This window comes from Phacochoerus africanus, chromosome 6 (assembly GCF_016906955.1).
Source record: "Phacochoerus africanus isolate WHEZ1 chromosome 6, ROS_Pafr_v1, whole genome shotgun sequence".
Taxonomy (NCBI): domain Eukaryota; kingdom Metazoa; phylum Chordata; class Mammalia; order Artiodactyla; family Suidae; genus Phacochoerus; species Phacochoerus africanus.
Window position 1 is genome coordinate 18,925,427 of NC_062549.1, and position 25,614 is coordinate 18,951,040.

Below are 25,614 nucleotides of genomic sequence, written 5' to 3' on the forward strand. Positions count from 1 at the left end.
TGAAGGATGAGCTGAATTCAGGGTGCTCTCTACTCGCTTTTGTAGTCCCAGGGCCTATACACACTGTCCAGCAAAACACGAGTTTTCCGTGTGGTTTCTTGCATGAATGAGCAAGTGAATAAACAAATAAATGAGAGAAAAATGTAAAGTTCCTTGGATTAATGTTGCGTGTAGTCTGAGTAACTGATCATCTCCATAGTTTAGCCCGACCTCCATACTTTTACTCTACGCATACTGACTCATGTAACTGATTTCCTAATTAATTGAAAATAAAAAAAGAATGTTTCGTCAAAATAGTAGACAACCACGTAGCATTTTTTTCATGTAGACTATTCCATAACATTTACCAATAACTATGTAGGGAGAAAATGATTCCAAATCAAATATTGTACAGAAAAAGCTTTTTAATGTACTTTTTTTTTTTTTTCCAGGCAAAAGAGCTTCAGAAAACATCCATCATCAAGTAGTTTTACAAATGGCACTTTTGGCTACATTAGAGAACTAGATACGAGTCCTATGTGTTTCCTCCGATAGGTTAGTTGTAGATCAGCTTTATAATGCAACCCTTCCTTAGGATAAAAAATGGCTAATTTGTTCTAAAAGACAGGAAAAGCTGAAACCCTAAAGACATTGTTTTAAAAACTTAACATCTATTTCATGCTATACCATCTATTTGCACATTATAATTTTAAGTATTTTGCTATAACTTTTAAGAAAGGAAGTAAATTTCAACCTAATTTAAAAATAAACATATATATTAAGTACATATATTAATGCATTTGACAATACCATACACTAACTTTGACAATGAACTTCATTTTGGTACAGTGCAGATTTGTTCTTTTGGTATTGAACTGAGAGAAAACATTACATTTGAAATGCTGCCTTAAATGAGTAAAACCAGGGTCAATGACACCAAGAGACTCTAACCAATCAGCAAAACTGAAATGTTCTAGAGTTATTACTATTTTTTTTTGGCCACGCCTGTAGCATGTGGAAGTTCCCAGGCCAGGGATTGAACCCATGCCAGGGCAGTGACAACACCAGATTCTTATCCCACTAGGCCACCAGGAACTCCATTCTAGAGTTATTCTGATCATTTAGAATCAAAGTGAAATAGGAATAATACTCAACAGGAGAGACCAGTTAATATCATTCAAATAGATCTTGAAAGTAGATTACTTTCTCAACTTATTTGAAAGAGATGAGTATTGGGAAATCTGAGACTCCATTTGGGACTGAAATCAGTAATTTTTACATTAGAAACTCCTCCCACTCCAATGCATTCATCTTTGACAAGATAGTGTGAAGCTGATCGCATCTAATTTACCCAAACATGGATCTCTTCTTCATGTAACCCATCATTTGTCAACTAGAAACTGATCACTTTGTACAATTATTTAACAGAGATTAGTAAGACGACGTCAGATGATAGAATCAACCCAAAAGGCAGCTGCAGAATTCTCTCTACAGCAGAATTAATCAACATGGCTTTCAAATTTGCACTGATAGCACATACTATACTAATGAATTATCAAAAACTGATTTCTGAGTCTATCACAAAAACAGAGAGACATTATACAAATACCTGAAAATCAAAAGTGTTTTCTTTAGGAACAAAGAAAGCCATTTCAGGGATTCTCCATGAACTCTCACACACAATACACTGATACACACAGTCACACGCATACACAGGAAATAACAACTCTTAGAAAGTCTGCTGTCTAGAATAATTCTCCATATTACATTTAGAAATGGAGTTTCTAAATTGTAAAGCAGTTCAACTGTCAACACATCACACAAAATATGCTTTTTTAATGCTGTAATTTAACAACCCAAGGCCTGAGTTAATTAAAATGTGTATCTGTCACCTTCACAGGTACATGGCGCAATTGCATTTAAGAATAACATGAAGCCAAAGGACTATTTTCACCACATTACCCTCCACGGCAGGAGGCTAAATTGTAAAGGACATAGGATTGGAGGGAGGGAGGCTGGCGTTTGGCCCAGGCCCTGACCCCAATAAGCCTCATGAGTTTGGACATGCCATGTGACCGTTCCACACCTGTTCCCTCCTCAGCAAAATGCAAAGAATAAAAACCGTGCTCTCCATGGCTCCATGTAGCACTATTACTTGGGGATTTTGTGACCCTGAAGTTTTCATTAGGCATGGAGTTTTATTCACAACGAAAGGTTACACTTCTACCCAGGGGTTGGTTGGTGATTTACATCTGGATAGCTGAAGCCTTTCAGTAACTAGGTAACTTCTTGGTTCTTTATTCAAAAAAAAAAAAAAAAATAGTGAGTACCTGCTTTTGGTGGACTAAAAATGGTCAGATTCTTTGCAGTTCCTACCATCAGAAGGGAGAGTCTGTCTCCCTACCTCTTGATTCTGGGTTAGCTTTATGACTTGCTTTGGCCAACAAAACGCTATGGAAATGACACTGCCTGACTTCGAAGCAAGTCTACGAAATGCCTTGCACTTTCCATTCTCCCCCTTTTGGATCTCAGGAGGCCTAATGAGGAAGCCTGGACTAGCTATGGGGAAAGGCCACCTAAAGAGGCTCCTGAGCCAAGAGCCCCAGCCAACCATGAAATATATGCATGAAGCCATCCAAATCAGCCAGCCCCCAGTCAACAGGCTCCCTGACCAGTGGTGTTTGTGTGAACCCAGTCCGTCCCACATCAAGCTGTGGCTGGTCATCCTAGCAGAGTTCTGCCCCAAAGGCCAACCCACAGGACCCCCTTCATGATTAAATAAGAAGTGTCATGAACTACACTTCAGGTTGATGCCTTAGAATATTCCACTGGATAGCTGACACCCTGCTCTGTGTCAGGAACTGTGCTGGGTGAAGGGAGTATCTGGGTAGCAAGACACAGTTCCTGTTCTGCAGATGCTCAGAATATAGTTAGGGAGACAGGCACAGAACGGGGCAATATTCCAAAGTAAAGGTCATCAGTGCTATAATCACAGGAGGCTGGTGTGTAGGGGTCCATGGGAATTTAGACAAGGGGCTTCAATTCCAGAACTGGCAAAGATGTTTCAGAGAAGATAATATCTAAAGGGTGTTCATAGAAAAATAACAGATTTTTCCAGGCAAAGGAGAAAGAATAATATTCCAGGCAGGAGAAACTGCATGTGCAAAGGCTGGACAGAGCTAGACTGGGCCCCTACGGAAATGGAGCACACACGTCAACCACAGGGTGAGGATGGCAGGGGTGGGTTGGGGTTATTATTCAGGAGATGCTCCCTCGGGCTTAAGAAAAATCCTCTGACATTTGGCCTTGAGGGTGATGGGAGCCAAAGGGAACAACAGTCCCTCTCTCCCTCCCTTCCATCTATCTTTCTCTCTTCTTCCTTCGTTCACCTTAGTGTCCATTTGAGCAAAGATATCAATGGCACTCTCCGAGTCAAAGAAATGTCACAGCAGGAGGCTGTATGATGTACAAAAAGACAGGTGCTCTTCTGGTGCTGAGATGGGCTAAAGGGAAGTGGTGCCATGCTGAGGTCCAAGACAGTGGGCATCAGGAGACGAGTAGAAAGGACACAGAGCAGGCAAGAAGAAGATGCCATTCCCCAAAGGCCTTCCTTCTCCTTTTGTCGATTAATGAATACCTGGGGACAAGAGGCATTTAGGACGCATCTTTTAAAGATGGTACCATTTTTTTAAAAAAAAGTCTAATGGTAAGGCTTCCCACTTTCTAGCTGCGTGGCCTTGGGCGTCTGACTAACTTCTTGAGGAGTCTGTTTCCTCAGTTGTAAAATGGACATAACGACAATGTTGACCTCCCAGGTCGGGAAGGATAGGCGATGCATAGTTTTAGCAGAGCACTGGGTACAGAATAAACCCTTGAGAGAAGGTCCCCAAATGGGGAAAGGCTGGGGAGGAGTGGGAGAGGGCGTAGCATGGGTTTCAGCATTAAATAAACTAATGTTTGAATCCAGGCTCTATCACTTCGCATTTCTTACAACCGTGTGAACTTCAGACGCCGTTTTTATTTTTATTTATTATTTTGGCCACACCTACGGCATGTGAAAGTTCTTGGGCCAGGGAGGGAATCCGCACCTCAGCAGCAACCTGAGCCACTGTGGTGCCAATGCTGGATCCTTAACCTTCAGAGTCATCAGGGAACTCCCTAAACACCATTTTTAAACTTGCTCGGCCTTAGTTTCCACGTCTGAAAAATGAGGAGGATAATCTCTACCTTGCAGGGTGGTGATGAGGATGAAAAGGCAGCATGTATGTAAAGAGCCATAGCACAGAGCCTGGCGCACAGTATAAATGCACGCGCACGCGTGCACGCACACACACACACACACACAGACGATAACAGTTCTCAACTATAGATCGAGAGTATTAATGTTAGCTACAGTCTCTCGTTCTTCAAAACTCTATTCTCTGATTAAAACTACAGGTCACAAAAAAGTTGGATAACCAGAAACATGTGAGTTAGCATGGCCTGTCCATTCTACCAGTACCATTACTAAATTATAATAACCTATTACCAAAAAAAAAAAAAAAAATGGCTGAGGTACAACATTCAGATTTTGTTAACCCATGATAAGAAAGTAACCTGGTCATTCAGAATGCATTATATGAAAATAAGAGGAACTGAACATTCCCTGACTCCCTAATCTGGCTCTTAGAGGAATTTCCTCTATATGCCAAGCCCCAAAATGCATTCTTTTCTAGAACTAAAAAAAGGAAAGAAAGAAACATGCATAAATACAAGTGAGCTGAAAAGTTATAACACAAAAAGGCGCTTTTGGTGAAAAATAATCCCGCCAAATAAGCAGCATGTCCTTAGAATATGTTACACTAGAAAGCTAATAAAAATTCAGGCCAATATGGCAATTGAGTTTCAAGTTTTATCATATATGGGCCAAGTTCTAGAATACTTTATTTAAAAAGGGACAACTTCAAAGAGAAATCTTGACAGGGGCTTGATTTTGAATTATATGTGTATATACAAACTTGTCTGTTTTCACATTCAACATATTCAGGATTATTTCTAGAAAGCCACTGTTGTTGACTGATGGAACAAAATGACGTAGGCTCAGAAACAGTAAACAGAACACATAGTTTTAAGTAGAATCTCTCTATCCACCCTACCCACACTATCATAAAGTTTTTATTTTTTTTTTGACCAATGCCATAATTGAGAACCCATGTTAAAAGTTGATACTAAAGGCAGGAATTAAGAACAAGTCAAAAATTTGATGGTTTTTAAGCACTTGAACACTTTAGAACTTTCAAAATGCTAATTAACTAGTACTATTCTTTTGGATGTTGCCTTAATTTGAAGTCTGATGAAGTCCAGATCCTCTAATAAACAGCTCCATGCTGCTTTTGGTGGGAGTATAACTTAAGGTCTGTAAAAACACCTTATTGACTCCTATGAAGGGGATTTTAGCATGTTGCTGTTTTGGCGAGAGAAACATTTCAACAACTTTCTGCAAACTGAGAAAAAACAATGGATGAAAACTACACGTAGAAATCGGGTAAGGCAATGATGCTGCTATATCAAAAAATTCTGTGTCTTGAACCTTTTCTACCCTGACATAAGTTTTTTTGTTTGTTTGTTTGTTTTAAGATGGATGACCCAGTTTTCCACATTCAAACAGTGACACTGTATGAAACTCGAATTAAAATGTGTAGGTACAGAGAAAAGACAGGTACGTCCAAAGCCATCCATGTACAGGGAAGTCTTGTCATTGCACAGCTCTGTGTTCTGTCTTGATCCTCCAAGGCCCTGGGGAGGGCTGGAGGGCCACCCACTCAGCACTCTAACTCCTCCATGACTTCCATGACAATCGTCCGTGGGCCCGTCAGAATCAGGTTGCTTACGGTCCGGTAATCCACATGCAGCACATTAAGCCCATTTACAGAGACGACAAACTGACAGACCTAAAGGACAAAGAAAAATCATCTCTTAGAGCTCCTGGTTTTTCACAGATCTAGAATAAAGACATTGTGAATTCTTTTTTTTTTTTGACGGTGCCCTCATCATACAGAAATTCCGGTGCCAGGGACCCAACCTGCGCCATAGCAGTGACCTGAGCCACAGCTGTGACAGTTGCCAGATCCTTAACCTGCTGAGCCCCAGGAAACTCCACACTGTGTATCTTTACCAAGTAACTTCCTACACACTGGTACCCAAGGATATCCAGGTGGCAACTGCAATTTAACAATTTCCAAGAAACTATACTTTTTCCTAGAAGGCAATGTACTAGAAAAGGTATGTGGTTACCAAATTGGGTCATTCAGCCACTTACTAGCTTCAGCTAGGCATCTAAATTTCTAAGCTTCATTTCCCTCAATTTTCAAATAGGGGTGATTAATAATAATAATACCTACCTTATAAGATTGTTGTAAGAATTACATGAGCTCAAGGATGTAAAACTTCTACTTCAGTGCTCTGAATCTGTGGAGTCCTCAACACATTTTCATAGTCACAGTGTTTATGGCTGTTACTATTCATTTGGACTCAATGTATAGGGATATTCTATGTCCTCATATTCCCCCCAAAACCCTCTTACATTTATTATTCCTGCAGGATTATTAGAAGTTTCTCCTTTCACTTGCCACGGCGCCTCAGTTGAGATGTTAAATTATCCACCCTTCCCTGTCTCCCATCCTTTTGAAAATGGATGAGGCCAACAAAGGTCAGCTTTTACACTGAGTTATTAGTTTATCTGTGATAGAACAGAGAATTCTAATACAAAAATAAAAACATCATTCAGTAATGAATGGCCTCTCTGGATGTGTCACTGTGAACTTGCCACTGATCCACAGCCTCTGCCTTAGACGGAGGAACTTCTCTTGAGGTTGGTGGTGGCATCATTTGTCACGTACTTTGCATTTAGCTGACACAGATTAAAAGATGGTATATCTCTTGTGTGTCTGAAGAGTGGACACTGGATATGAGTGACTGCTGATGCCACAGAGGAAAAAGAGGAGATAGACAGATCTCCAGCTTTTGGCGATAGGTACTTCTAATTGGCAAAACAGAATCAAACAGGATATAAATCCATACAGTTGCCTGGTACATAGTAGGTTGAGCAATACCCCCAACTCCCAAAGATGTCCATGTCCTAATCTCCAGAACCTGGGAATATATTAGTTGACACAGCGATGTAGAATGAAGGTTGAAGATAGAACAGGATTGCTTATCAGCTGCTTTTAACATAGGCGTTATCCAGGTGGGCCCAATGTCATCACAAGGGTACTTATAAGAAGGAGAAAATAAGTCAAAGGCAGAAATGGGAGACGTGGAGTTCCCATTGTGGCTCAGCAGTAATGATCCCACCTAGGGTCCACGAGGATGCAGGTTTGATCTTCGCCTCACTCAATGGGTTAAGGATCTGGAGTTGCCATGAGCTGTGGTGTAGGTCGCAGATGTGGCTCAGATCTGATGTTGCTGTGGCTGTGGTGTAGGCCAGCAGCTGTAGCTCTGATTCGACCCCGAGCCTGGGAACTTCCATGTGCTGAGGGTGCGGCCCTAAAAAAAAAAGAAAAGAAAAAAAAGTATGAGATGTGACAACAGGAGAGTGATACCAGGAGCCAAGGGATGCAGGAGAAGCTGAAAACAGTAAGGAAATGGATACATGGATTCTCCCCTCAGGACCTCTGGAAGGAATGCAGACCTGCTGTCACGGAGCAGGGCCCTGTGGGCTCCTGGGCACAAAAGCCTTTCTGTGTCCCCCATTTCTTGTTTTTTAGGAAATGGGCCTCCTTCAGCCTCATGGGCTTCCCTGAGTTGCAAGGGGCAAGTTCAGACCGTTGCTGATGAGGGAAGGAAGGGGATGGAGACGCAGGGAAGGAACAGTCAAGAGACAAGAGCACAGCCCTGGGCAGGGTCCTGGCTCCCCCCTCAAAGCATACACACAATGATGAGGCATCTTACACACCTAGGAGAAAAGTCACACTCCCGATGCTTCTTTTAGAGATGAAGACTTTGATGCTGAAGGGCTGGGAGCGCTTCCTTGCGCTTCTTCCCGGCGTAACTGCACCCTGAACACAATCACCTGTAAGCTACCGACTGGGACCATGAGCACCATGGCCTGTGGGTCAAAGATTATTAGAACATGTTTTTCAGGAACTTTCCTAGATTGCTCTAACTTCGGATCAATATGCCCTTTACGTGAGTACTGTCATTCAAGGCAATAACCTGAAGACCGGTCACACGCCGAGATCTCCTGACACCACCTTCCATGACTAAGATTCCTCCAAAGAAAGAAGAATGCATGTTTGTCCCAATTCTGATTTTTCATCTGTTTTATCTGTTTTTCTCCTTTTAGACTATAAAACTCCCTGTGATTCTACCCCCAAAGAGGGCACAGTCTTTAGAGCATTAGCTTGCTGTGGCCTCCTTTGCCTGGCAAAGCAATAAAAGCTATTTTTTTCTCCTTCACCCCAATCTCTGTTCCCGAATTTCTATTCGGCATCGGTGGACAGAGGCTGAGTTTCAGCAACACTACAGACACCTTTATTTCAGACTTCTGACTACAGAATTGTAAGATAATAAATTTGTGTTGCCTCAAGCTACCAAAGTTGTATTAATTTGTTACAGCAGCAATAGGAGATGAGTGAAGTAATCCATAATTTTTTTTTTTTCTTTTTAGGGCCACACCTGTAGCATATGGGAGTTCCCAGGCTAGGGGTCGAATTGGAGCTGCAGCTGCAGGCCTACGCCACAGCCACAGTAATGCTAGGATCTAAGTCACATCTGTAACCTATACTGCAGTTCACAGCAACACTGGATCCTTAACCCAGTCAGAAAGACCAGGGATTGAACCCATATCCTCATGGATACTAGTCAGGTTCTTAACCCACTGAGCCACAATGGGAACTCCTAATTATTCATTGTTGAGTGAATTGAATGAATACATGTATTAAGCAAAGAAAGCACAATTAAGAATGAGCCTAAAGGATTTCTGGCTTCTTGTAAAATGGAAAGACCAGAAGACAAAAGGAAGGGACAGAGTCAGGGAGAGGGGAAGCAAAGGAGATAAGACTGGCTGAGACTGATTAATTCAATGAAGTTATTACCATGGCGCTCAGCCCCAAGCTCTTATCCTCCCCTTTCCTTGAGGGAACAGAAGCTGCAGCTGTGGATAATGTTTTCCATGGCTTAGGGGAAGCTGCCAGAAGAGAAAAACAAGAACCCATCAGAACTGGTTAGAACTGGCCAAATCCAAGATGGTTACGCTCACGGTAACCTATTAGCATGCTAAATGACACACCCACCAACACCAGGACAGTTGACAACTGCCATGACAACCAGAAGAATCTATACAAGGAATGAAGAGGGGCAGTGCCCCAGTTCCCAGCAAAGTACATCCCTGCTCTGGTAAAAGTAATGAATATTCCTCCCTCTCCTTTTCTAATTCCCTCCCCTAACCCCAGCTCCTCTGTATCTATAGTTACCCTAGCCAGAGTTGGGCAAGAAGTTGATTTGCAAACCAAGTTCCTGCTTCTCCATTCTCTGGCCAATGAATAGAGCTTATGCTGTTTCAATCTCAGCATGGTTAGTTACTGGGCAAATCTGAATGGAAAATGAATGTTTCCTGTGAGGCAGGGGGTTTCCACCAGAGCTAGGGCCCAAGTGGGGGGTTCACCTGACCAATTCAGTGACAATGTCTCCCATATCTGTGCTCGTCATCATTCTTCTTTAACTATAATAACTGAGGAATTAAGGTACAGGCCTGCTTCCAATTATTTATTTATTATTATTATTACTTTTTTGTGTGTGGCATTTTTAGGGCTGCACCCACGGCATATGGAATTTCCCAGGCTAGGGATTGAATCAGAGGCAGCTGCTTGCCTACACCCCAGAAATGTGGGATCCATGCTATATCTGCAACCTATGCCACAGCTCAGGGCAATGCCGGATCCTTAACCCACTGAGCAAGGCCAGGGATCAAACCCATGTCTTCATGGATACTAGTTGGGTTTGAGCTGAGCCATGATGGAAACTCCTCCAATTATTTATTAATAGACTAATTTAATATTGATGACACAAAGAATGTAAAAATACTAGAACACTTGGAAACCACCACATCCTTTTATTATTTTACAGAAATTCAAGCTCTGTATTAATATAAACACATATAATATGAAATCTAATATAAAATGAAATATAAATAATATGAAATATAAATTACGTTTTACATTTTGTTTGTATTTTATTTTTTGGACTTGCCTGTGACATGCAGAAGTTCCTGGGCCAGGGATTAAACCCTGTGCAACTTCAGTGACCCAAGCCATAGCAATGACAACACCAGATCCTTAACCCCCTGAGCCACCATAGGACTCCATATTTTATATTTTCAATGTAAAAATGAAATAAGATATATAAAATACTATATTATTAAGTCTAAAAATATCTACACCTATTACTTAGATAAACCAAAATTGGAACATCTTAAAAGGGCAGCTGTGTAACGATGGAAAAGATGTAGGATTTAAGCTTTAAACTTAAACTTGAAAGTTTAAACTTAAACATATCATGGACTTAAGTTTTAGGCTCCTTTGCTGGATGATTTAACTCAAGTCATTTGTCCGCCTCTAGGCCTCAATGACATCATTTATATATAAAACAGAATTAGGTAAAAATGCTTAGCCTCACAGGTTCAAATTAATGAATTTAAAATCTCTTTGCAGTATCAAGCCCTATAGCAATACGAGGTCCTATGAACTTCTTTCCCTTTAAAAATACCCATTTTTTTTTTTCATGATCACATGCAAAACCATGGAAAGCAGATAGTGGAAAACACAGCAGTTATTTACTCAATAAACACTCACTGTTGTCATAAACCTCACTATTTTCCACTCCCAAACTTACAACATTGGTGAGATTCTACATAAGGAGACCAATCACTGTTTCTCCTTTCCCACTTCCACAAATCTATCCTCATGAATTCATAGCATGTTTCCCCCCCCCCCCCCCCCAGAGGACACCTTGTACAACAGAATCAGCAGTTCTCAACCATCGCTGAAGTTGTAGTCAGAATCAAGGTCACGAGAGCAAGCCATAATCCATCCTAAAGTAGGCTACAAGTAATTTGCAGGACAATTTAGCACTAATTCAATGTAGACATTTGCTGGAGCTTTGTGTTTTCTGCTCCAGCATATTCTTGAGCCAAAGAATGAGAGGAATTCCACCCCCTCCAGATGCAGAGTTGCAGAGTGTTGACTTTAGACCCAGGTCCTTCCTTTTTTTTTTCTTTTTTTTTTTTTTTGGCTTTTTAGGGCTGCACTCAGGCATATGGAGGTTCCCAGGCTAGGGGTCAAATTGGAGCTATGGCCACTGGCCTACGCCACAGCTACAGCCACGCCAGATCCAAGCCACATCTGCGACCTACACCACAGCTCATGGCAACAACAGATCCTTAACCCACTGAACGAGGCCAGGGATCGAACCTGCATGCTCATGGATACCAGTCAGATTCATTTTGTGCTAAGCCACGACGGGAACTCCTATTCTCTTATATTCTTGATATACGTCCAAGCAATTTCTTTTTTCCTTACGATGGCTGGTTCCTGCCATTGACAATTCATGATCATCAATATAATCCTTAAGAACAAACGGAATCTCAGAGAAGTTATTTGCTCAAGGTCGAAGAACTAGGTGCCTCACCTGGAACTGGAAGTCCATATGACTCTACAGTTCTACATAAATACACATTTATAAAGTGTAACATGCAAGTTCTGAGGAATACAGAGAATAGTGGAAAACAAGCATTTTCTCTCTCAGTTTTAACTTAAACAGTCTGGGTTCACTTAAATATCTTGTGATGTTGATATTTAGGGGCCCTTACTCAGTTAAGATTGGGCTACTTTCTGTGTCACTTAAAATTCTCAACAAAACATAAATTTAGAAATTTATTTCAAAATTTTTCCTTGAATGAGGCAAATAAAAAAGGCTTTCAAACATTTATCATGTTCATATTCAAGGTAGTATTTTTAGAGTCAGGCTATTAGACGTCATCTCTCCCTAAGTGGTCCCCAAAACTGCTGGGGTTCCAGCAGTTCCAGTGTCCTGTTACTAAAAATGTGCAAAATGATCTGGAAATGCAGGTACTGCAATGTAACATATTCAGTTCTAATAGAACAGAACTAGCATCCGTGGTACACTATGTTCTGAAAGGCAACACATACTACGAGTAACCACAGGAAGCACACAGCCTGAAGAAAAATTATTTCTCTACTGTATTATAAAGTGTACACACACACACACACACACACAAATGCAGAGAACACGTGATAACCTCCTAATAGACATACCTGAGGTATCTATTACCTCCTACCTGGGGTCGAGGGGCTTAGATGCCACCCATAGGTGATAATGAGAATTCAAGTGAGGTTGTGATGCATTTCTTCTGCTTATAATAATCTTTATCAGATCTGTTTTCAGAGATTTGATTGCCATCCTTTCAATTCCCCAGTTCACTGAAAAGAGCTCAATCATGAGCTCATGTAACTGCTCTGAACTCATCTCCTACTAAAAGGGGAGTAACTTCACTTTATAAAGAAAGGATATGATTTGGAGTAGATAAGCAATGAGAACCTGCTGTAGAGCACAGGGAACTGTATCTAGTCTCTTATGATGGAGCACGATGGAAGATAATGTGAGTTATATGTATGATTAGGTCACTTTGTTGTACTGCAGAAATTGACCGAACAATGTAAATCAACTAGAGTAGAAAAAATAAAAACCTAATAAAATTAAATTAAATAAAATGTTATTGGAACACCCCCCCCAAAAAAGAAGGGTTATGAAAGATGTTATCCTTAACGAAAAGAAAGAATAAAGCCTCCCTAAGTCATAGGTAAGTGATATCTCTGAGCAAGAGGGCAGTGAAGAAAAGTTCTAAAAACTCCAGCAGGTCCAATAAGAGTTAACAAGAAGAGGGAGGCAGGACTCAGATATTTTGGGGTGTGATCAAGTTGGGATAAATACCTAAGCTGAATTTCAGCCTTCCTCTTGATAAGGAGCCAAACAACTAAATAATCTCGCCTCTAATTCCTCTTCCTGCACCAGTGCTGGCAGATGCATGCTAACCCTCTGAATAGATTGCATGCCCGTGGGGTTATGCAACTGCACGTTAGTTTTCGTATGGCTGGAGTTTCATCATGATCCCTCGTTTCATTCAAAGAGAGAATGAGACTGGAGAGAGGTACTGCACCTACCTCTGAGTGACCTTAGGGTCTTCTCACTGCCATAGAAACCTGTATTCACCAAGTCATCTGTATCCCAGAAATGGCTGCATTCATGTGAAAATTACTCTGACTTTTCTCTCTCTCTCTCTCTCTTTTTTTTTTTTCATTCTCTCTTTCTGGTCTTGAAAGAGAAAGAAGGATTGGAAGGTCAGGCTGCTTCAGGCCTCCCTGAAATTAATATAAAACAGGTAGCAAGACGGAGACCAACACACATACTATTTCAGAGACAGAAAGAGTCATAAGGAGAAAAAACACCCAGAAAGATACAGAAAATAATCAGGAAGAACTGAGTCCTGGTGAATAGGAAATGGAAGTTTGTCCAATCAAATAACATAGAAAGCAGAACCAAGATATTAAGGGCAAGCTAATACTTAAATTCTTTTTGGGGGTGGGGTGGGGGCTGCACCTGCGGCCTATGGAAGTTCCCAGGCTAGGGATCCAATCGGAGCTGCAGCTGCTGCCCTACACCACAGCCACAGCAATGTGGGATCCAAGCTTCATCTGTGACCTACACCATAGTTCACGGCAACGCTGGATCCTTAACCCCCTGAGTGGGGCCAGGGATTGAACCTATGTCCTCACGGATACTAGTCAGGTTCGCAACAGCCACAACTGGAACTCCCCTTAAATTCTTAATCAAATAGAACATTCAGATGTATTCTAGAGATCATCCTGATTAAGCTCCCACTCAAAGCAGAACTTTTCTCTATAAATCCGGGCCAGCCATGCCACCTGTCTTACTTGAATGCTGCTTACGACAGGAAATGCACCAATTAATGAGGAAGCTTATTTTGAGCCAATTCTGTGTTAGAAGTTTCATCTGCCCATTCGGTCAACATTATTTAAGCTATTTTCACTATGCAACTGCCTAAGTATAAAAAGCACATCCAAATATAAAAATGTCTCTCAAACTGGGGTGCAAATAAATGTAAGTCACCCTTAAGGGCTGGTAGAAAATGCAAATTCTCAGATCTTGCCAAATCTGACTCGTGGGGGTGGGCCCCAAGAATCTGCATTTTGTTTTTTTCCTTTTTCTTTTTTCTTTTATGGCTGAACTCACAGCATATGCAAGTTCCCAGGTCAGGGATTGCATCAGAGCTGCAGCTGCAACCTACGCTGCAGCTGGGGCAACAGCTGGATCCTTTAACCCAGTGTACTGGGCTGGGGATTAAACCCATGCCTCTAGAGCGACCCAAGCCTCTGTAGTCAGATTCTTAACCCACTGTGCCACAGCAGGAACTCCAGAATCTGCATTTTTGTTAAGCATTATCATGTGATTCTGATACAGTGCTATGTTAAAAAAGTGTCATAAAGTATCCACCAGAATTCTTTGTACCAAAAGTTAGTTGAAGTACTCATCAAAGTGTTAACATTATTACATTCTATGGTGTTGAACCTTAACAGCCTCAAATATAAGAGGGAGGCTGATATTTCAGATTTTTATAATTATTACTTGCCTGCAGTTTATTTCATTTTTAGAGTCAAATTTTACTAAATTCTAGACGTCAAAATTAATCCTAACAATGTATAAAATGCTAAGTTTAGAACTATTATCACAGATAATATTCAAGTTGCTCAAAAGGCAATACCAAAAATAATCCAACTTGCTGCCATGTTACCACACATACTTTTAAAGACACATGTGAACCACCAATTTCAACTATTAACACAGCAAAAAATATACCACAACCAGCCCTGCTGAGAATGAAGCTTGAGGCTATTTAGAAAATTAATTAATTAATTAATTATTCTTATGATTATTATTTGCTTTTTAGGGCTGAACCTGAGGCATGTGGAAGTTCCCAGGCCAGGGGTCGAATTGGAACTGTAGCTGCTGGTCTACACCACAGTCACAGCAACGCCAAATCTGAGCCTCATCTGCAAACTGCACCACAGCTCATTGCCATGTCTGATCCTTAGCCCATTGAGTGAGGCCAGGGATGGAGCCAGCATCCTCATGGATACTAGTCAGGATACTAATCATGTTTTTCTGGATGATTTGTTATTTCTTTTCTTTGTTATCCACACCTGGGAAAGCCTAGTCATTTGACCCATGTATCTGGACCACTTCTCAGGTTACAACTTGCCAGTCAACATGGGTAGTGCTCTAATCACTAATAGGACCACCTAATATTTTCCCAAAGTTCTTCTCCTTTTTTTTTTTTTTTTTTTTAAGGGGATGAACCCATGGCATATGGAAGTTCCCAGGCTAGGGGTCGAATCAGAGCCGCAGCTGCTGGCCTACAGCATGGCCACAGCAACACCAGATCCAAGCTGCATCTGCGACCTACACCACAGCTCACGGCAACTTCGGATCCTTAACCCACTGAAGAAGGCCAGGGATCAAACCTCCAACCTCATGGATGCTAGTCTGGTGCGTTACCACTGAGCCACAATGCAAAATTCTCCCAGAGTTCCTTCCATGTGTAATCTCATAAATTTCCCACATACCCTATGGGCAGGTATGCTTATTAATATTATTGCTATTATTATTCCCATCTCACAGTCCAGGGTACATATTCGGAGAAAGAATTTAACTGGCCCAAGTTCATAAAGAAGTAAGTGGTGGCGGCCAGATTTTGACTCCAAACTTGTCTACTTAAGCCCTAGGCTACCCTACCTCGATGAGTCACAGACAATCAGCTCCTCTAAAACTGGCACCGACACCCATGGATAAATACCTCCGTCTGGTATCTAAGCACTTCTCGTGCACAATGAAGTTCTTAAGAACAATGCATTTCATTTTTCCTCTTACCAGCCTTGAAAATGGAATAATGCTCTTTTCATCATCGTCATCACTTGGGAAGAAAATGATTGAGGGTGGTAAGGGGGCATGATTATGTTTTAGGAATGACTTGGGGATTTCCTGTAGTGGCTCAGGGGTAATAAATCTGGCCAGTATCCATGAGGACGTGGGTTTGACGCCTGGCCTCCCTCAGTGGGGTGTGGAACTGGCATTGCTGTGAGCTGTGCCATACGTCACAGACTTGACTCCAGTCCCAAGTTGCTATGGCTGTGGCGCAGGCCGGCAGGATAGCTCCAATTCAATGCGTAGCCCGGGAACTTCCATATGTCAAGGGTGCAGCCCTAAAGAGACAAAAATAAATAAATGAATAAAAGAATACCTTGGGATAATCTTTATATCCGGGCTAGATCTGGCAGGTCTTACTGACAATGATCTTCAACCAATGTTTAAAGAACCAAGTTTATGTGTAATTCTTCTGCCTGAGTGAGCTGAATGATAATGATTCCTGGATGAAGACTTTAAAGACTCTGGGAGGAAGGACATAACACCAATAAAGGCTTGTACACTTACCCTTGGTTAACAATGCTGCATGTAGTTCAGCCAGCAAACTCCCCCAACCACACCATTTGTCATGGATGGTGATTACATCACCTAATCTGTGCCTTTAACTGGCATCGCCAATTCCACTCACATTCCTTTTTTTGTTGTTGCAGTCTTTTCTGCACAATAGAAACAGGACAGCAGAAGATTCGACATACCATCTGTCTTCTGTAGGTGGGTGAGAATGCTAGCGTCAGGTGACTAACACAGCATGGGAGTTATCATGTTCTATGGGAGGCACCCTTCACTTGTCTATGAAGCTTGGCTTATTCATAGCAAAAATAGAACTCTTGAGAAGTGCATCCCCAGGGATATGCTCATTCTCTCCTTCCTTTTCCTCCCCAGTGAGGATTTTTCCCAAGGGTAAGTTAATTATAGAGTAAGGGAGAAAGCACTGGACTAGCAGATAGGGGATAAGTCCTAGTCTCAGCTCTGCACCCAATGAGCTGAGTCACTTTGAACATGTTACTTCACTCCTCCGGGCATTAGTTCTGCATCTGATAAACTGAGCTGACAAAAAAAAAAAAAAAAGTACATTTATTAGAGGGGTTTTTTTGGCTTTTTTAGGGCTGCACCTGTGGCATATGGAAGTTCCCAGGCTAATGGCTGAATCAGAGCCACAGCTGCCAGCCAGCCAGCCACAGCAACGCCAGATCCAAGCCACATCTGTGACCTACACCAGAGCTCTTGGCAACCCGGATCCTTAACTCACTGAGCGAGGCCAGGGATTGAACCCACATCCTTACAGATATTAGATTTGTTGCTGCTGAGCCATGACAGGAACCCCATCAGAGAGTTTTAAAGCACTTTCAGGAGTTCCCTTGTGGCTCAGTAGGTTAAGGATCCAGGGTTGTCACTGCAGCAGCTTGGGTCACTACTGTGGCATGGGTTTGATTCTTGGCCTGGGAACTTCTGCATGCCATGGGCTCAGCACACACACACACACACACACACACACACACAAACAAACAAAACAAACAAAAAACACCTTTTGGCTCAAAAATTCAATAAGAAAAAATAACTTTCATTAATTAGTGATTGAACAACTACTTACTATGAATAGCAACCTTAGTTTACTGGTTACTTAGGTGCCAAGAACTAGGCCAGGAGTTTGGTTACACTTGCAAAGGAGACATTATTTTTAGATATGTGAACTGAAGTTTTGAAGGGTACAAATTAAGATGAGTCTCTCTCCTGTACTTAAGTGTTTTTGATATGGAAATAACAACAGCAACAAAGGTCTAAAAGATGTATTATAAAGCTATATTCTATTATTATAGTCTATAGGATGGTATAGTATTAGTATAGTTACATAGACCAATGTAACAGAATTGAAAGTCTATAAACTGCACCTCACACATGGGCACTTGACTTATGACAAAGGCAGTAATGCAGAAAAGCCCATTTTGTCTTTTTAGGGCTGCACCCATGGCATACGGAGGTTCCCAGGCTAGGGGTCTAATTGGAGCTGTAGCTGCCGGCTTATACCACAGCCACAGCAATGCCAGATCCAAGCTGCCTCTGAGATCTATACCACAGCTTGCGACAACGCTGGATCCTTAACCCACCGAGTGAGGCCAGGCACCGAACCTTCGTCCTCAAGGAAGCTAGTCAGATTCATTTCCACTGAGCCATGATGGGAACTCCAGAAAAGGACATTTTATAATGATAATAGTCTCAATCCGTTAGGAAGATATAAAAATTATAAATGTAGATATCTAACAAATGTACATACCAAAACAAAGCTCTGCTTTCAAATAAAGGATAGAACAATTAGGCAGAAGGTCACTCTAATTAAATGCAATATATACGTATAACCTGTGACCCAGCAATTCCACTCCTAGATATGTATCTAATATTATGAATGCTATATATTAGTTTAAATAAATTGTAGAAGTAGACAACTAATCCATGGTCTTAGAATTTCTGTGTAGTAGTTTCACTAGTACTTGTAATAATTTGAGACATGCATAAATACTTTGTGCATAAATTTTCTATACAGTGCAATAAAATTTATTTAACTTTCATTTTTAGTTTTTTAAAATTTTTTAGCCCACGCAGATGGCATGTGGAAGTTCCTGGGCCAGGGATCAAACCCATGCCACCACAGTGACCCAAGCTGCTGCAGTTACAACACCAGATCCTTAACCTGCTATACCACAGGGGAACTCCTCATTTTTGTAACCTAATAGTTACGTGACTTTAGCCAAGTTACAAAGTCTCCAAGTTACATTTTATTCATCTGTAAAATGGGGATTATGTTTATTACGAGAATCAAATCTGATTAAGTACTAAGCCCACTATTTAATACCAGTGAATGGTAAATAAGTATTTGTTTTTCTTTTCTAGCCCTCTTCCTGCACAACCTCTCCCTCTGGAATAATCCAGTGACTGCAGATTGTTGAAAGGGAGACAAGCCATTGCACAGGTCCCTACCCAAGAAAGCCAGTTTGGGTTTTGGTTTGGGAACTGGAAATAGATGTCAAATTGGAGTTATATATTCATATCAAAATTTTTATTTTATTATTTTACTATTTATAATTTTTATTTTTTTGTCTTTTTATTTATTTATTTTTTTTAGGGCTGCACTCCAGGCATATGGAGGTTCTCAGGCCAAGGGTCAAAGTGGAGCTGTTGCTGCCAGCCTATGCCAGAGCCACAGCAACACCAGATCTGAGCCGTGTCTGTGACCTACACCACAGCTCCTGGCAACACTGGATCCTTAACCCACTGAGCGAGGCCAGGGATCGAACCCACAACCTCATGGTTCCTAGCTAGATTCATTTTTTCTGTGCCACAATGGGAACTCCTAATTTTTACTTATTTTTTTTAAATTTTAGGTTCTCTTGTTTGGCGCGGCAGGTTAAACATCCGGTGTTGTCACCCTAACAGCCTGGGTCACTACTGTAGAGCAGGTTTGATCCCTGGGCCCTGGAACTTCCACATGCTGCAGGAGCGGCCAAAGCAAAAAAATGTTTCTTATTGAAGCATAGTTGATTTACAATATTACGTTAGTTTCAAGTGTACAGCAAAGTGATTCACTTATACATATACATATATCCATTATTTTTCAGAATCTCTTTTCCCATATAGGTATTTATAGAATATTGAGTAGAGTTCCCTGTGCTATACAGTAGGTCCTTGTTAATTATTTATCTTATATATAGTAGGGTATATGAGTTAATCCCAAACTCCTAATTTATCCCTCCCCCTCCATGTTTCTGCTTCAGAACCATTTGTTTTCAAAGTCTGTGAGTCTGTTCCTGTTTTGTAAAAAAGTTCATTTGCATCGTTTTAAAAAATTAGATTCCACATATTATTGATATCATATGATATCTTCTTTTTCTGTCTGAAAGATAGTGATCTTTCTATCACTTTGTATGATGATATCTAAATCCATCCAGGTTACTGAAAATTGCAGTATTTTTCTTTTTTATGGCTGAGTAATACTCCATTGTATATATCAAAACATTTTAAAAAGACATGAAAAACAATAGAGGGTGATGAGAGAATTTTTCCCAATCCAAGCGAACTCCATAAGGATAGAAAATCAGAAACCACAGTAAATAATCAGCAGAATTTTACAGTAAACAGATTGGTGGAATTCAGTTAAAGAATCTCTGGTTTTATCCATAAGATATTCACTTTAACAAAGTTCCTTCAGAACTGATGTAGTCATACAGTATAACTAGACTCATGGATGGTCCTTGAACAATATTAGAGATATACGCTGAATCATGATTTGTTAGTTACATCCATAGAGTTAGTTCCTTATACCTAAAGAATACTTGATTTTTACAAACACATTCACAGTCAACAAGGATACTACTGAGGAGTTTTGGACATTTCTACGGTAAATAATTTGTGTCTGTGTTTATTGCATAACAGCCCTGACAGCCAAAAAGTGTTCTTGGGGAAAAAAAAAAAAAAGAAAAAAGAAAATTTGCAGCTGTATGCTCAGTTCCATAAATCTCTCCACCAAATATGCAACTGGCTAGAGAGTGACTGGTGTGGGAGGAGGCAGAGAGCCAGTTCTTGGATAAACACAGGATTTGCTCTCCAGAGAATTACAGTCTTCTGAACTTTATGCATTTTAAGCATGCTATACGGCTATGCGGTGTTCCCAAAGAACAGACTGCACAATTAGCCTTGAAGAAAAGCCAAGTATGCGTAAGATTGACTTTCACAATAAAACAACACAACAAAAAGATACGCAAAGGAATTTTTGTTTCAAATTGAGAAAGTGCCTGCTGATTTCACCAGAATCAGCCCCCTCGCAGCCCAAATCAACCAAAGGTCTGTTTCATATCCAGGCTCACCCTTGATCCACTTTGCTTGGTTGGGAGTTCGGATGGGGTCAGCCAAGAAAGGGGGTGGGGCTTGTGGTTGCACTTAAAGGCTGGAGAGATATGAGGAACTCGGATTCAGTCCATGGAACTTGGATTCCCAAAGTGAGGATGCAAATCTGCCTTCCTGGCGATTCTCTCTCGAGACGTGGGTTAGGCTGGATAGCGGGTTTGTGGCCATCCCTGATGGCTCTGTTACCTCCCTACAAGTAGCTCATGAATGCATCCAAGGTCTGCTTATGCCAAGGGCAGACAGTATGCTCTTGACCTGGTGGTTTCTCAAGGTTATAAGAAGTGTTTGAGCACCGAAGAGAAGCATCACGGGCCCCCTACAACCACAAGATTCCTCGGACTTCCTTTTCTACTGAAGGAATCTGTCACCTGGGAGCTTTTTCACCACAAGGGATATGCAAATTATCACTGCTACCCAGTCCCCCCATACAAAGTTGGCTGACCCTGTGGATACAGGAAGTTCCTTAGAATTCCCCGTATTTGCAGGCTGGGGCTTCCAACAGCAGGAGATCCTCTCCCACCACATGTATTAACTCTCACAGGAACTGACGCCTGAAAGGAAGGAGGCTCCAGAAGGTCAGACTTCCTCCCTGACCCCAAATTCTTTCCTCCGCAAGAAACTTTTACTCAATTAACTCTTTGCCCCAAGAATGTCTCTTATTAGCTGCTTTTAAAATCCAGAAATTATTAGGCTTTTTTTCTGGATCACACTAAAATTAATATCCCCCAAATTTTCGAAGACAGATTATGCAACGAGATAGAGTACACCCTGGCATATTCACCAAGCAAATATATGCATTATAACTTTGTTTTCCCAAATGCAATGTGCTTTTCACATATTATTTTAATCATAAGGGGGACCTGTTGTGTGCTGACGACATTTTCTAGTCTTTAAAGGTGAGCCAAAGTCTGGCTTCCTTTATTCTGCCTCCAAAGAAGTGCGGCTCTGATGTGTGTGAAGATCAAAATATGTGTGTGGGAGCTCCCGCTGTGGCTCAGTGGGTTAAGAACCTGGCGTTGTCTTCCTGAGGATGTGGGTTTGATCCTTGCCCTCTCTTGGTGGGTTAAGGATCTGGTGTTGCCATAAGCTGCAGTGTAGATGGAAGAATTGGCTTGGACCCTGCATTGCTGTGGCTGTGTTGTAGGCCAGTGGTGACAGCTCCAATTCAACCCCTAGCCTGGGAATTTCCATATGCCACAGGTGCTGCCCTAAAAAGCAAAAAAAAAAAAAAAAAAGAGAGAGAGAGAGAGAGAAAGAGAGAGAGTTGCTGCACCCCTGACCTGGCTAAAGACTGGGGGATTAAGGCCTTCTTCCTCTCAGCTCCCACAGTCTAGCAATAAATGGTGGGCATGGCCCAGTGTGTCTGTCATATTCTGGATCATGCCACCTTTAGGAGCCTGGCACACCAGTCCCAGAGAATGAGTGGACTTGAAAACTGGGGTTCCCTTTAATATCTCCATTCCTAGAGAAACATGTAACCCCTGGCAGAACTGATCATATATTTTGCCAAGATTAGCCAGATGAAGAAACTGAGGACGAGAAAAGTAAAATAATTTGAACATATTGGAAGAGCACTGTGATATAATGGAAAGATCAAAGGTCCTGGAGCCAGACAGACCTGGGCTAGCCTGGCTTTTGGTTCTGTTGTTTAGTTGTACAACTAGAGGCTCACACTTTTTCACCCTCAACTATAAGACATAGCTAATAACCAGCTCATAGGGTTGTGACAAAGATTAAAGGAGATGAGACATATTAATAAGCAACTAGTATAGCACCTCGCCAAGATGCCCAACAAAAACTGGTTCTTTCTTCCCTTCATCCCTATAGAACATACCAGACATTGTTACATTAAGTGGTTTACCCACTAGATCAGCGCTCAGGCCTGTGAATGTTTATTTCTAAGGCTAATCCACCGGATTCGTAGCCAGGACCAAACTCTTTTGCTAAGCTTATGTGCAAGAAAGTGATTACTGGCTAATCCTGAAACGATGACTCCCATCCAGGGCACTCAAAACTGCTTCCAGGAAAGTTTTCCAGATGGCCACATTCAGCCTGGTCAGTGCTCTTCTGACTTTTTACAAAGTAGCTGAAATGAGCCATGCTGTGCATACTACAACTAGAGTTTGCAAGAACCAGTTCTTTTTCGAAGTTTGGAGAGAAAAGAGCAAAAAGAGGACTCCTATCTTAAACACTTCATCCATTTTGGGTGCCTGCCTCAAGGAGCCAGAGGGAACAAGACAGAGAGAGTTTCTGCTTACAGAGACAATGGCGAAAGCAATCTCCTTCTGGATGTATGTAAGAGAGGTCCATGTGCAGTAGCTCACACAAGGTACCGTCTAAAGGTATGCAGTACAATTCCATAAGCAGTAGCACAACCAAGGTACCTTCTAAATGTGTGTAATACAGTTCCATATGCCGTAGCCCACACAAGGTGCCACACTCAAGGAGCACTCTACCCTTCTGTCAGGGCATCCTCACGGTCCTTTACTGCATGGATCTCACTTTTGTTCTCTCCATCCTTTCTCATCCTTGTATCAAGGACATTTTGTGGCCGGTTATTAGGAAGAACATGACTATAAGAGGGTGGAGCTTTGTGGCATCTGCTTGGCCAAGCTGGCACCATATTTCGCAGATTCCCTTTCCAGTGCAGTTAGAGAGTCGAGCTGGCCACAGGAGAAATTAGCATAATACCTGGAAGTGAAAGCAAACAGCAACTCACGGCTGCCATGGTTACATGCAGTGAGAAGCCAACACAGAGGTGCCACAGAGTTCCACCCTGTCCTTGCTCTGTGCTGCTCCAGACCCAGCTCTTTCACCAACTGACAGCCCTGCTGACCAAGAGTGGTGTCAAGCCATGCCCACCAGCCCATGAGGTCACAGCCTTTAGAGATTTCTTTACCAGTTTCCCATGCCAGAACTTTCAGGAAAGAAAGTTAAGGTTACTCGACCAGGAATAAAGATTTGGGAACCATGAACAATTGAGGTGCTTGCCGAGGGTCCAGAGAATATGGAGTAGCAAAAAAAAAAAAAAAAAAAGAAGAAGTAGTTATTAGGACACATGCAGAGATGCAGAGATGTCGATGGATAACAATTTGTTCTCAGTTGCCCTTGAGGTGAGAGAGAGAAATGCGGCAGAGCTGGCAGTTTCCATCTCATCCGGGCTCCCGCCCAACTGCCAGCCCTGCTAATAAGAAGGAATCTCATGCCCACCACCAGACCCTCTAAAAGAGATGTGAAAAAGGAACCCAGGCTTGAAGCTGAGGATGAACGAGCCGGAATTTGAGTTACAGTGGTGGGAATCTAGGGGAGGCACAAAGACAGAGGCTGACTGCACAGACAATGCTGAAAGGTTTGAGGGACGAGGCTGAGGAGGAAGGAGAAGCAAGTTTAAGGCAAAGATGAGCAGGGACCTGGAGTTGTGGCCTGCGTGCGGCCATGCGGATGTGACATACTGGTCCTGGTGTCCAGGATGAGATGGCGAACAGGCCTGGAGCTGAGAGCTTGGGGTGAAGAGCCCACTTTGGGAGTCACTGACATAGAGGTGATGGGTGAGGCAGTAGGGGAGGTTCATGGAATCAGTACGGCAAAGTGGAACACTCAATTATACATAAACATGACGCCTCCGTCCCCCAGCGATTTCTCTCTGTCTGTATCTTATTGCCACAGGATCGGAAGCTCCCGAAGAGAATGACTTTGGACTCTCCACAGAGCCTGAGATGCATCTGCTGTGCTCCACACATGGACACACAGCCCTGGATTCCTGCTCACGCAGACACGGGCACCCCTGCTCCTGTCTCCCCTGTCCTAGCCAAGGCGGGAGACAGTCATGCCACCTCTGGGCCTACAAAGACACGGCCTGTGCCTGGTCCTGATTACTCTGGCTCTGTGAAGTGGAACTCGATCTCATCCATCCCAGCTGTGGGTACAGGCGGGAGGCCACCCCGCCCAGAACACAGTGTAGTTAGGGTACCATGGTCCCACTGTCGTAAAACAGCTGGTCACACATGGCCCGAGACAAAGGCGGCTTTCTCCTCCAAGAGGCAGAGGGGCTCTGTGGGCCCTCCTTATGCAGATGGCTGGCTTGCCCTGCCCCCAGCGAGAGGGCCTCAGTTAAAACCTTGCTCTGAGAACTTTTCAGCACTCAGCACAAACTGTGGCCAAATCTGGATGGCCACAGGTCTAGGGTGAAGGCGGGGGCTGGGGTGGGGGGTGGAAAATAAACATTTTCCCTTCAGGAAAGAAACATCCATCTTTTAAAACCAAATATCAAAGCATGTTCGCATTAATAGGAAATTAACCTCCTTAGACCACTGGGGCAGTATGGCCTTAGGACAGTATGCAGCGTACTTTCTCTTTTAAAAAGTTCGTGCTGTTCAAAGCGAGCAGGACACAGTGCAACCTGCCCCGGCTGCAAGACCACAGCAGTTCACTGGCAGCCTCACCCCCTGAGAGGCTGCAATCCCATCCCTACCTATGGGACACGCGACAAGAGCCGTGTTTTATGCTGGCAGTTAGGGGAAGCCGGGCTTCTTGAATGCCACATGGCACAGCTGCAAGGATTCAGTGGCTAAGATGAGCACAGGAGCAGAGTAGGCTCAAACACAGTGTTATTGAGGTTTGGGGGCTGCTGTTTTGCTCTGGGCAAATTCTGATATGAAGCGGACAGCATTCAGATATTTCCAC

The 25,614-nt window shown here is 42.3% G+C and overlaps 1 protein-coding gene across 2 annotated transcripts in view; it reads right to left on the reverse strand.

The window, feature by feature from the left end:
• Positions 1–384: 384 nt before the first annotated feature.
• DEPTOR (DEP domain containing MTOR interacting protein) overlaps positions 385–25,614 on the reverse strand; it is a 191,679-nt gene continuing 166,449 nt past the window's right edge. The window contains exons 10-11 of one of the 2 annotated variants that reach the window (XM_047783358.1): positions 9,054–9,145; positions 5,851–5,909 (exon numbers count right to left, since the gene is read on the reverse strand). In XM_047783358.1, the coding sequence (XP_047639314.1) occupies positions 9,062–9,145 (84 nt within the window). In that variant the 3' untranslated portion in view covers positions 5,851–5,909; positions 9,054–9,061. Of the gene's footprint in view, positions 5,910–9,053; positions 9,146–25,614 lie in introns of both variants that reach the window. The other variant, XM_047783357.1, reaches the window with a different exon arrangement.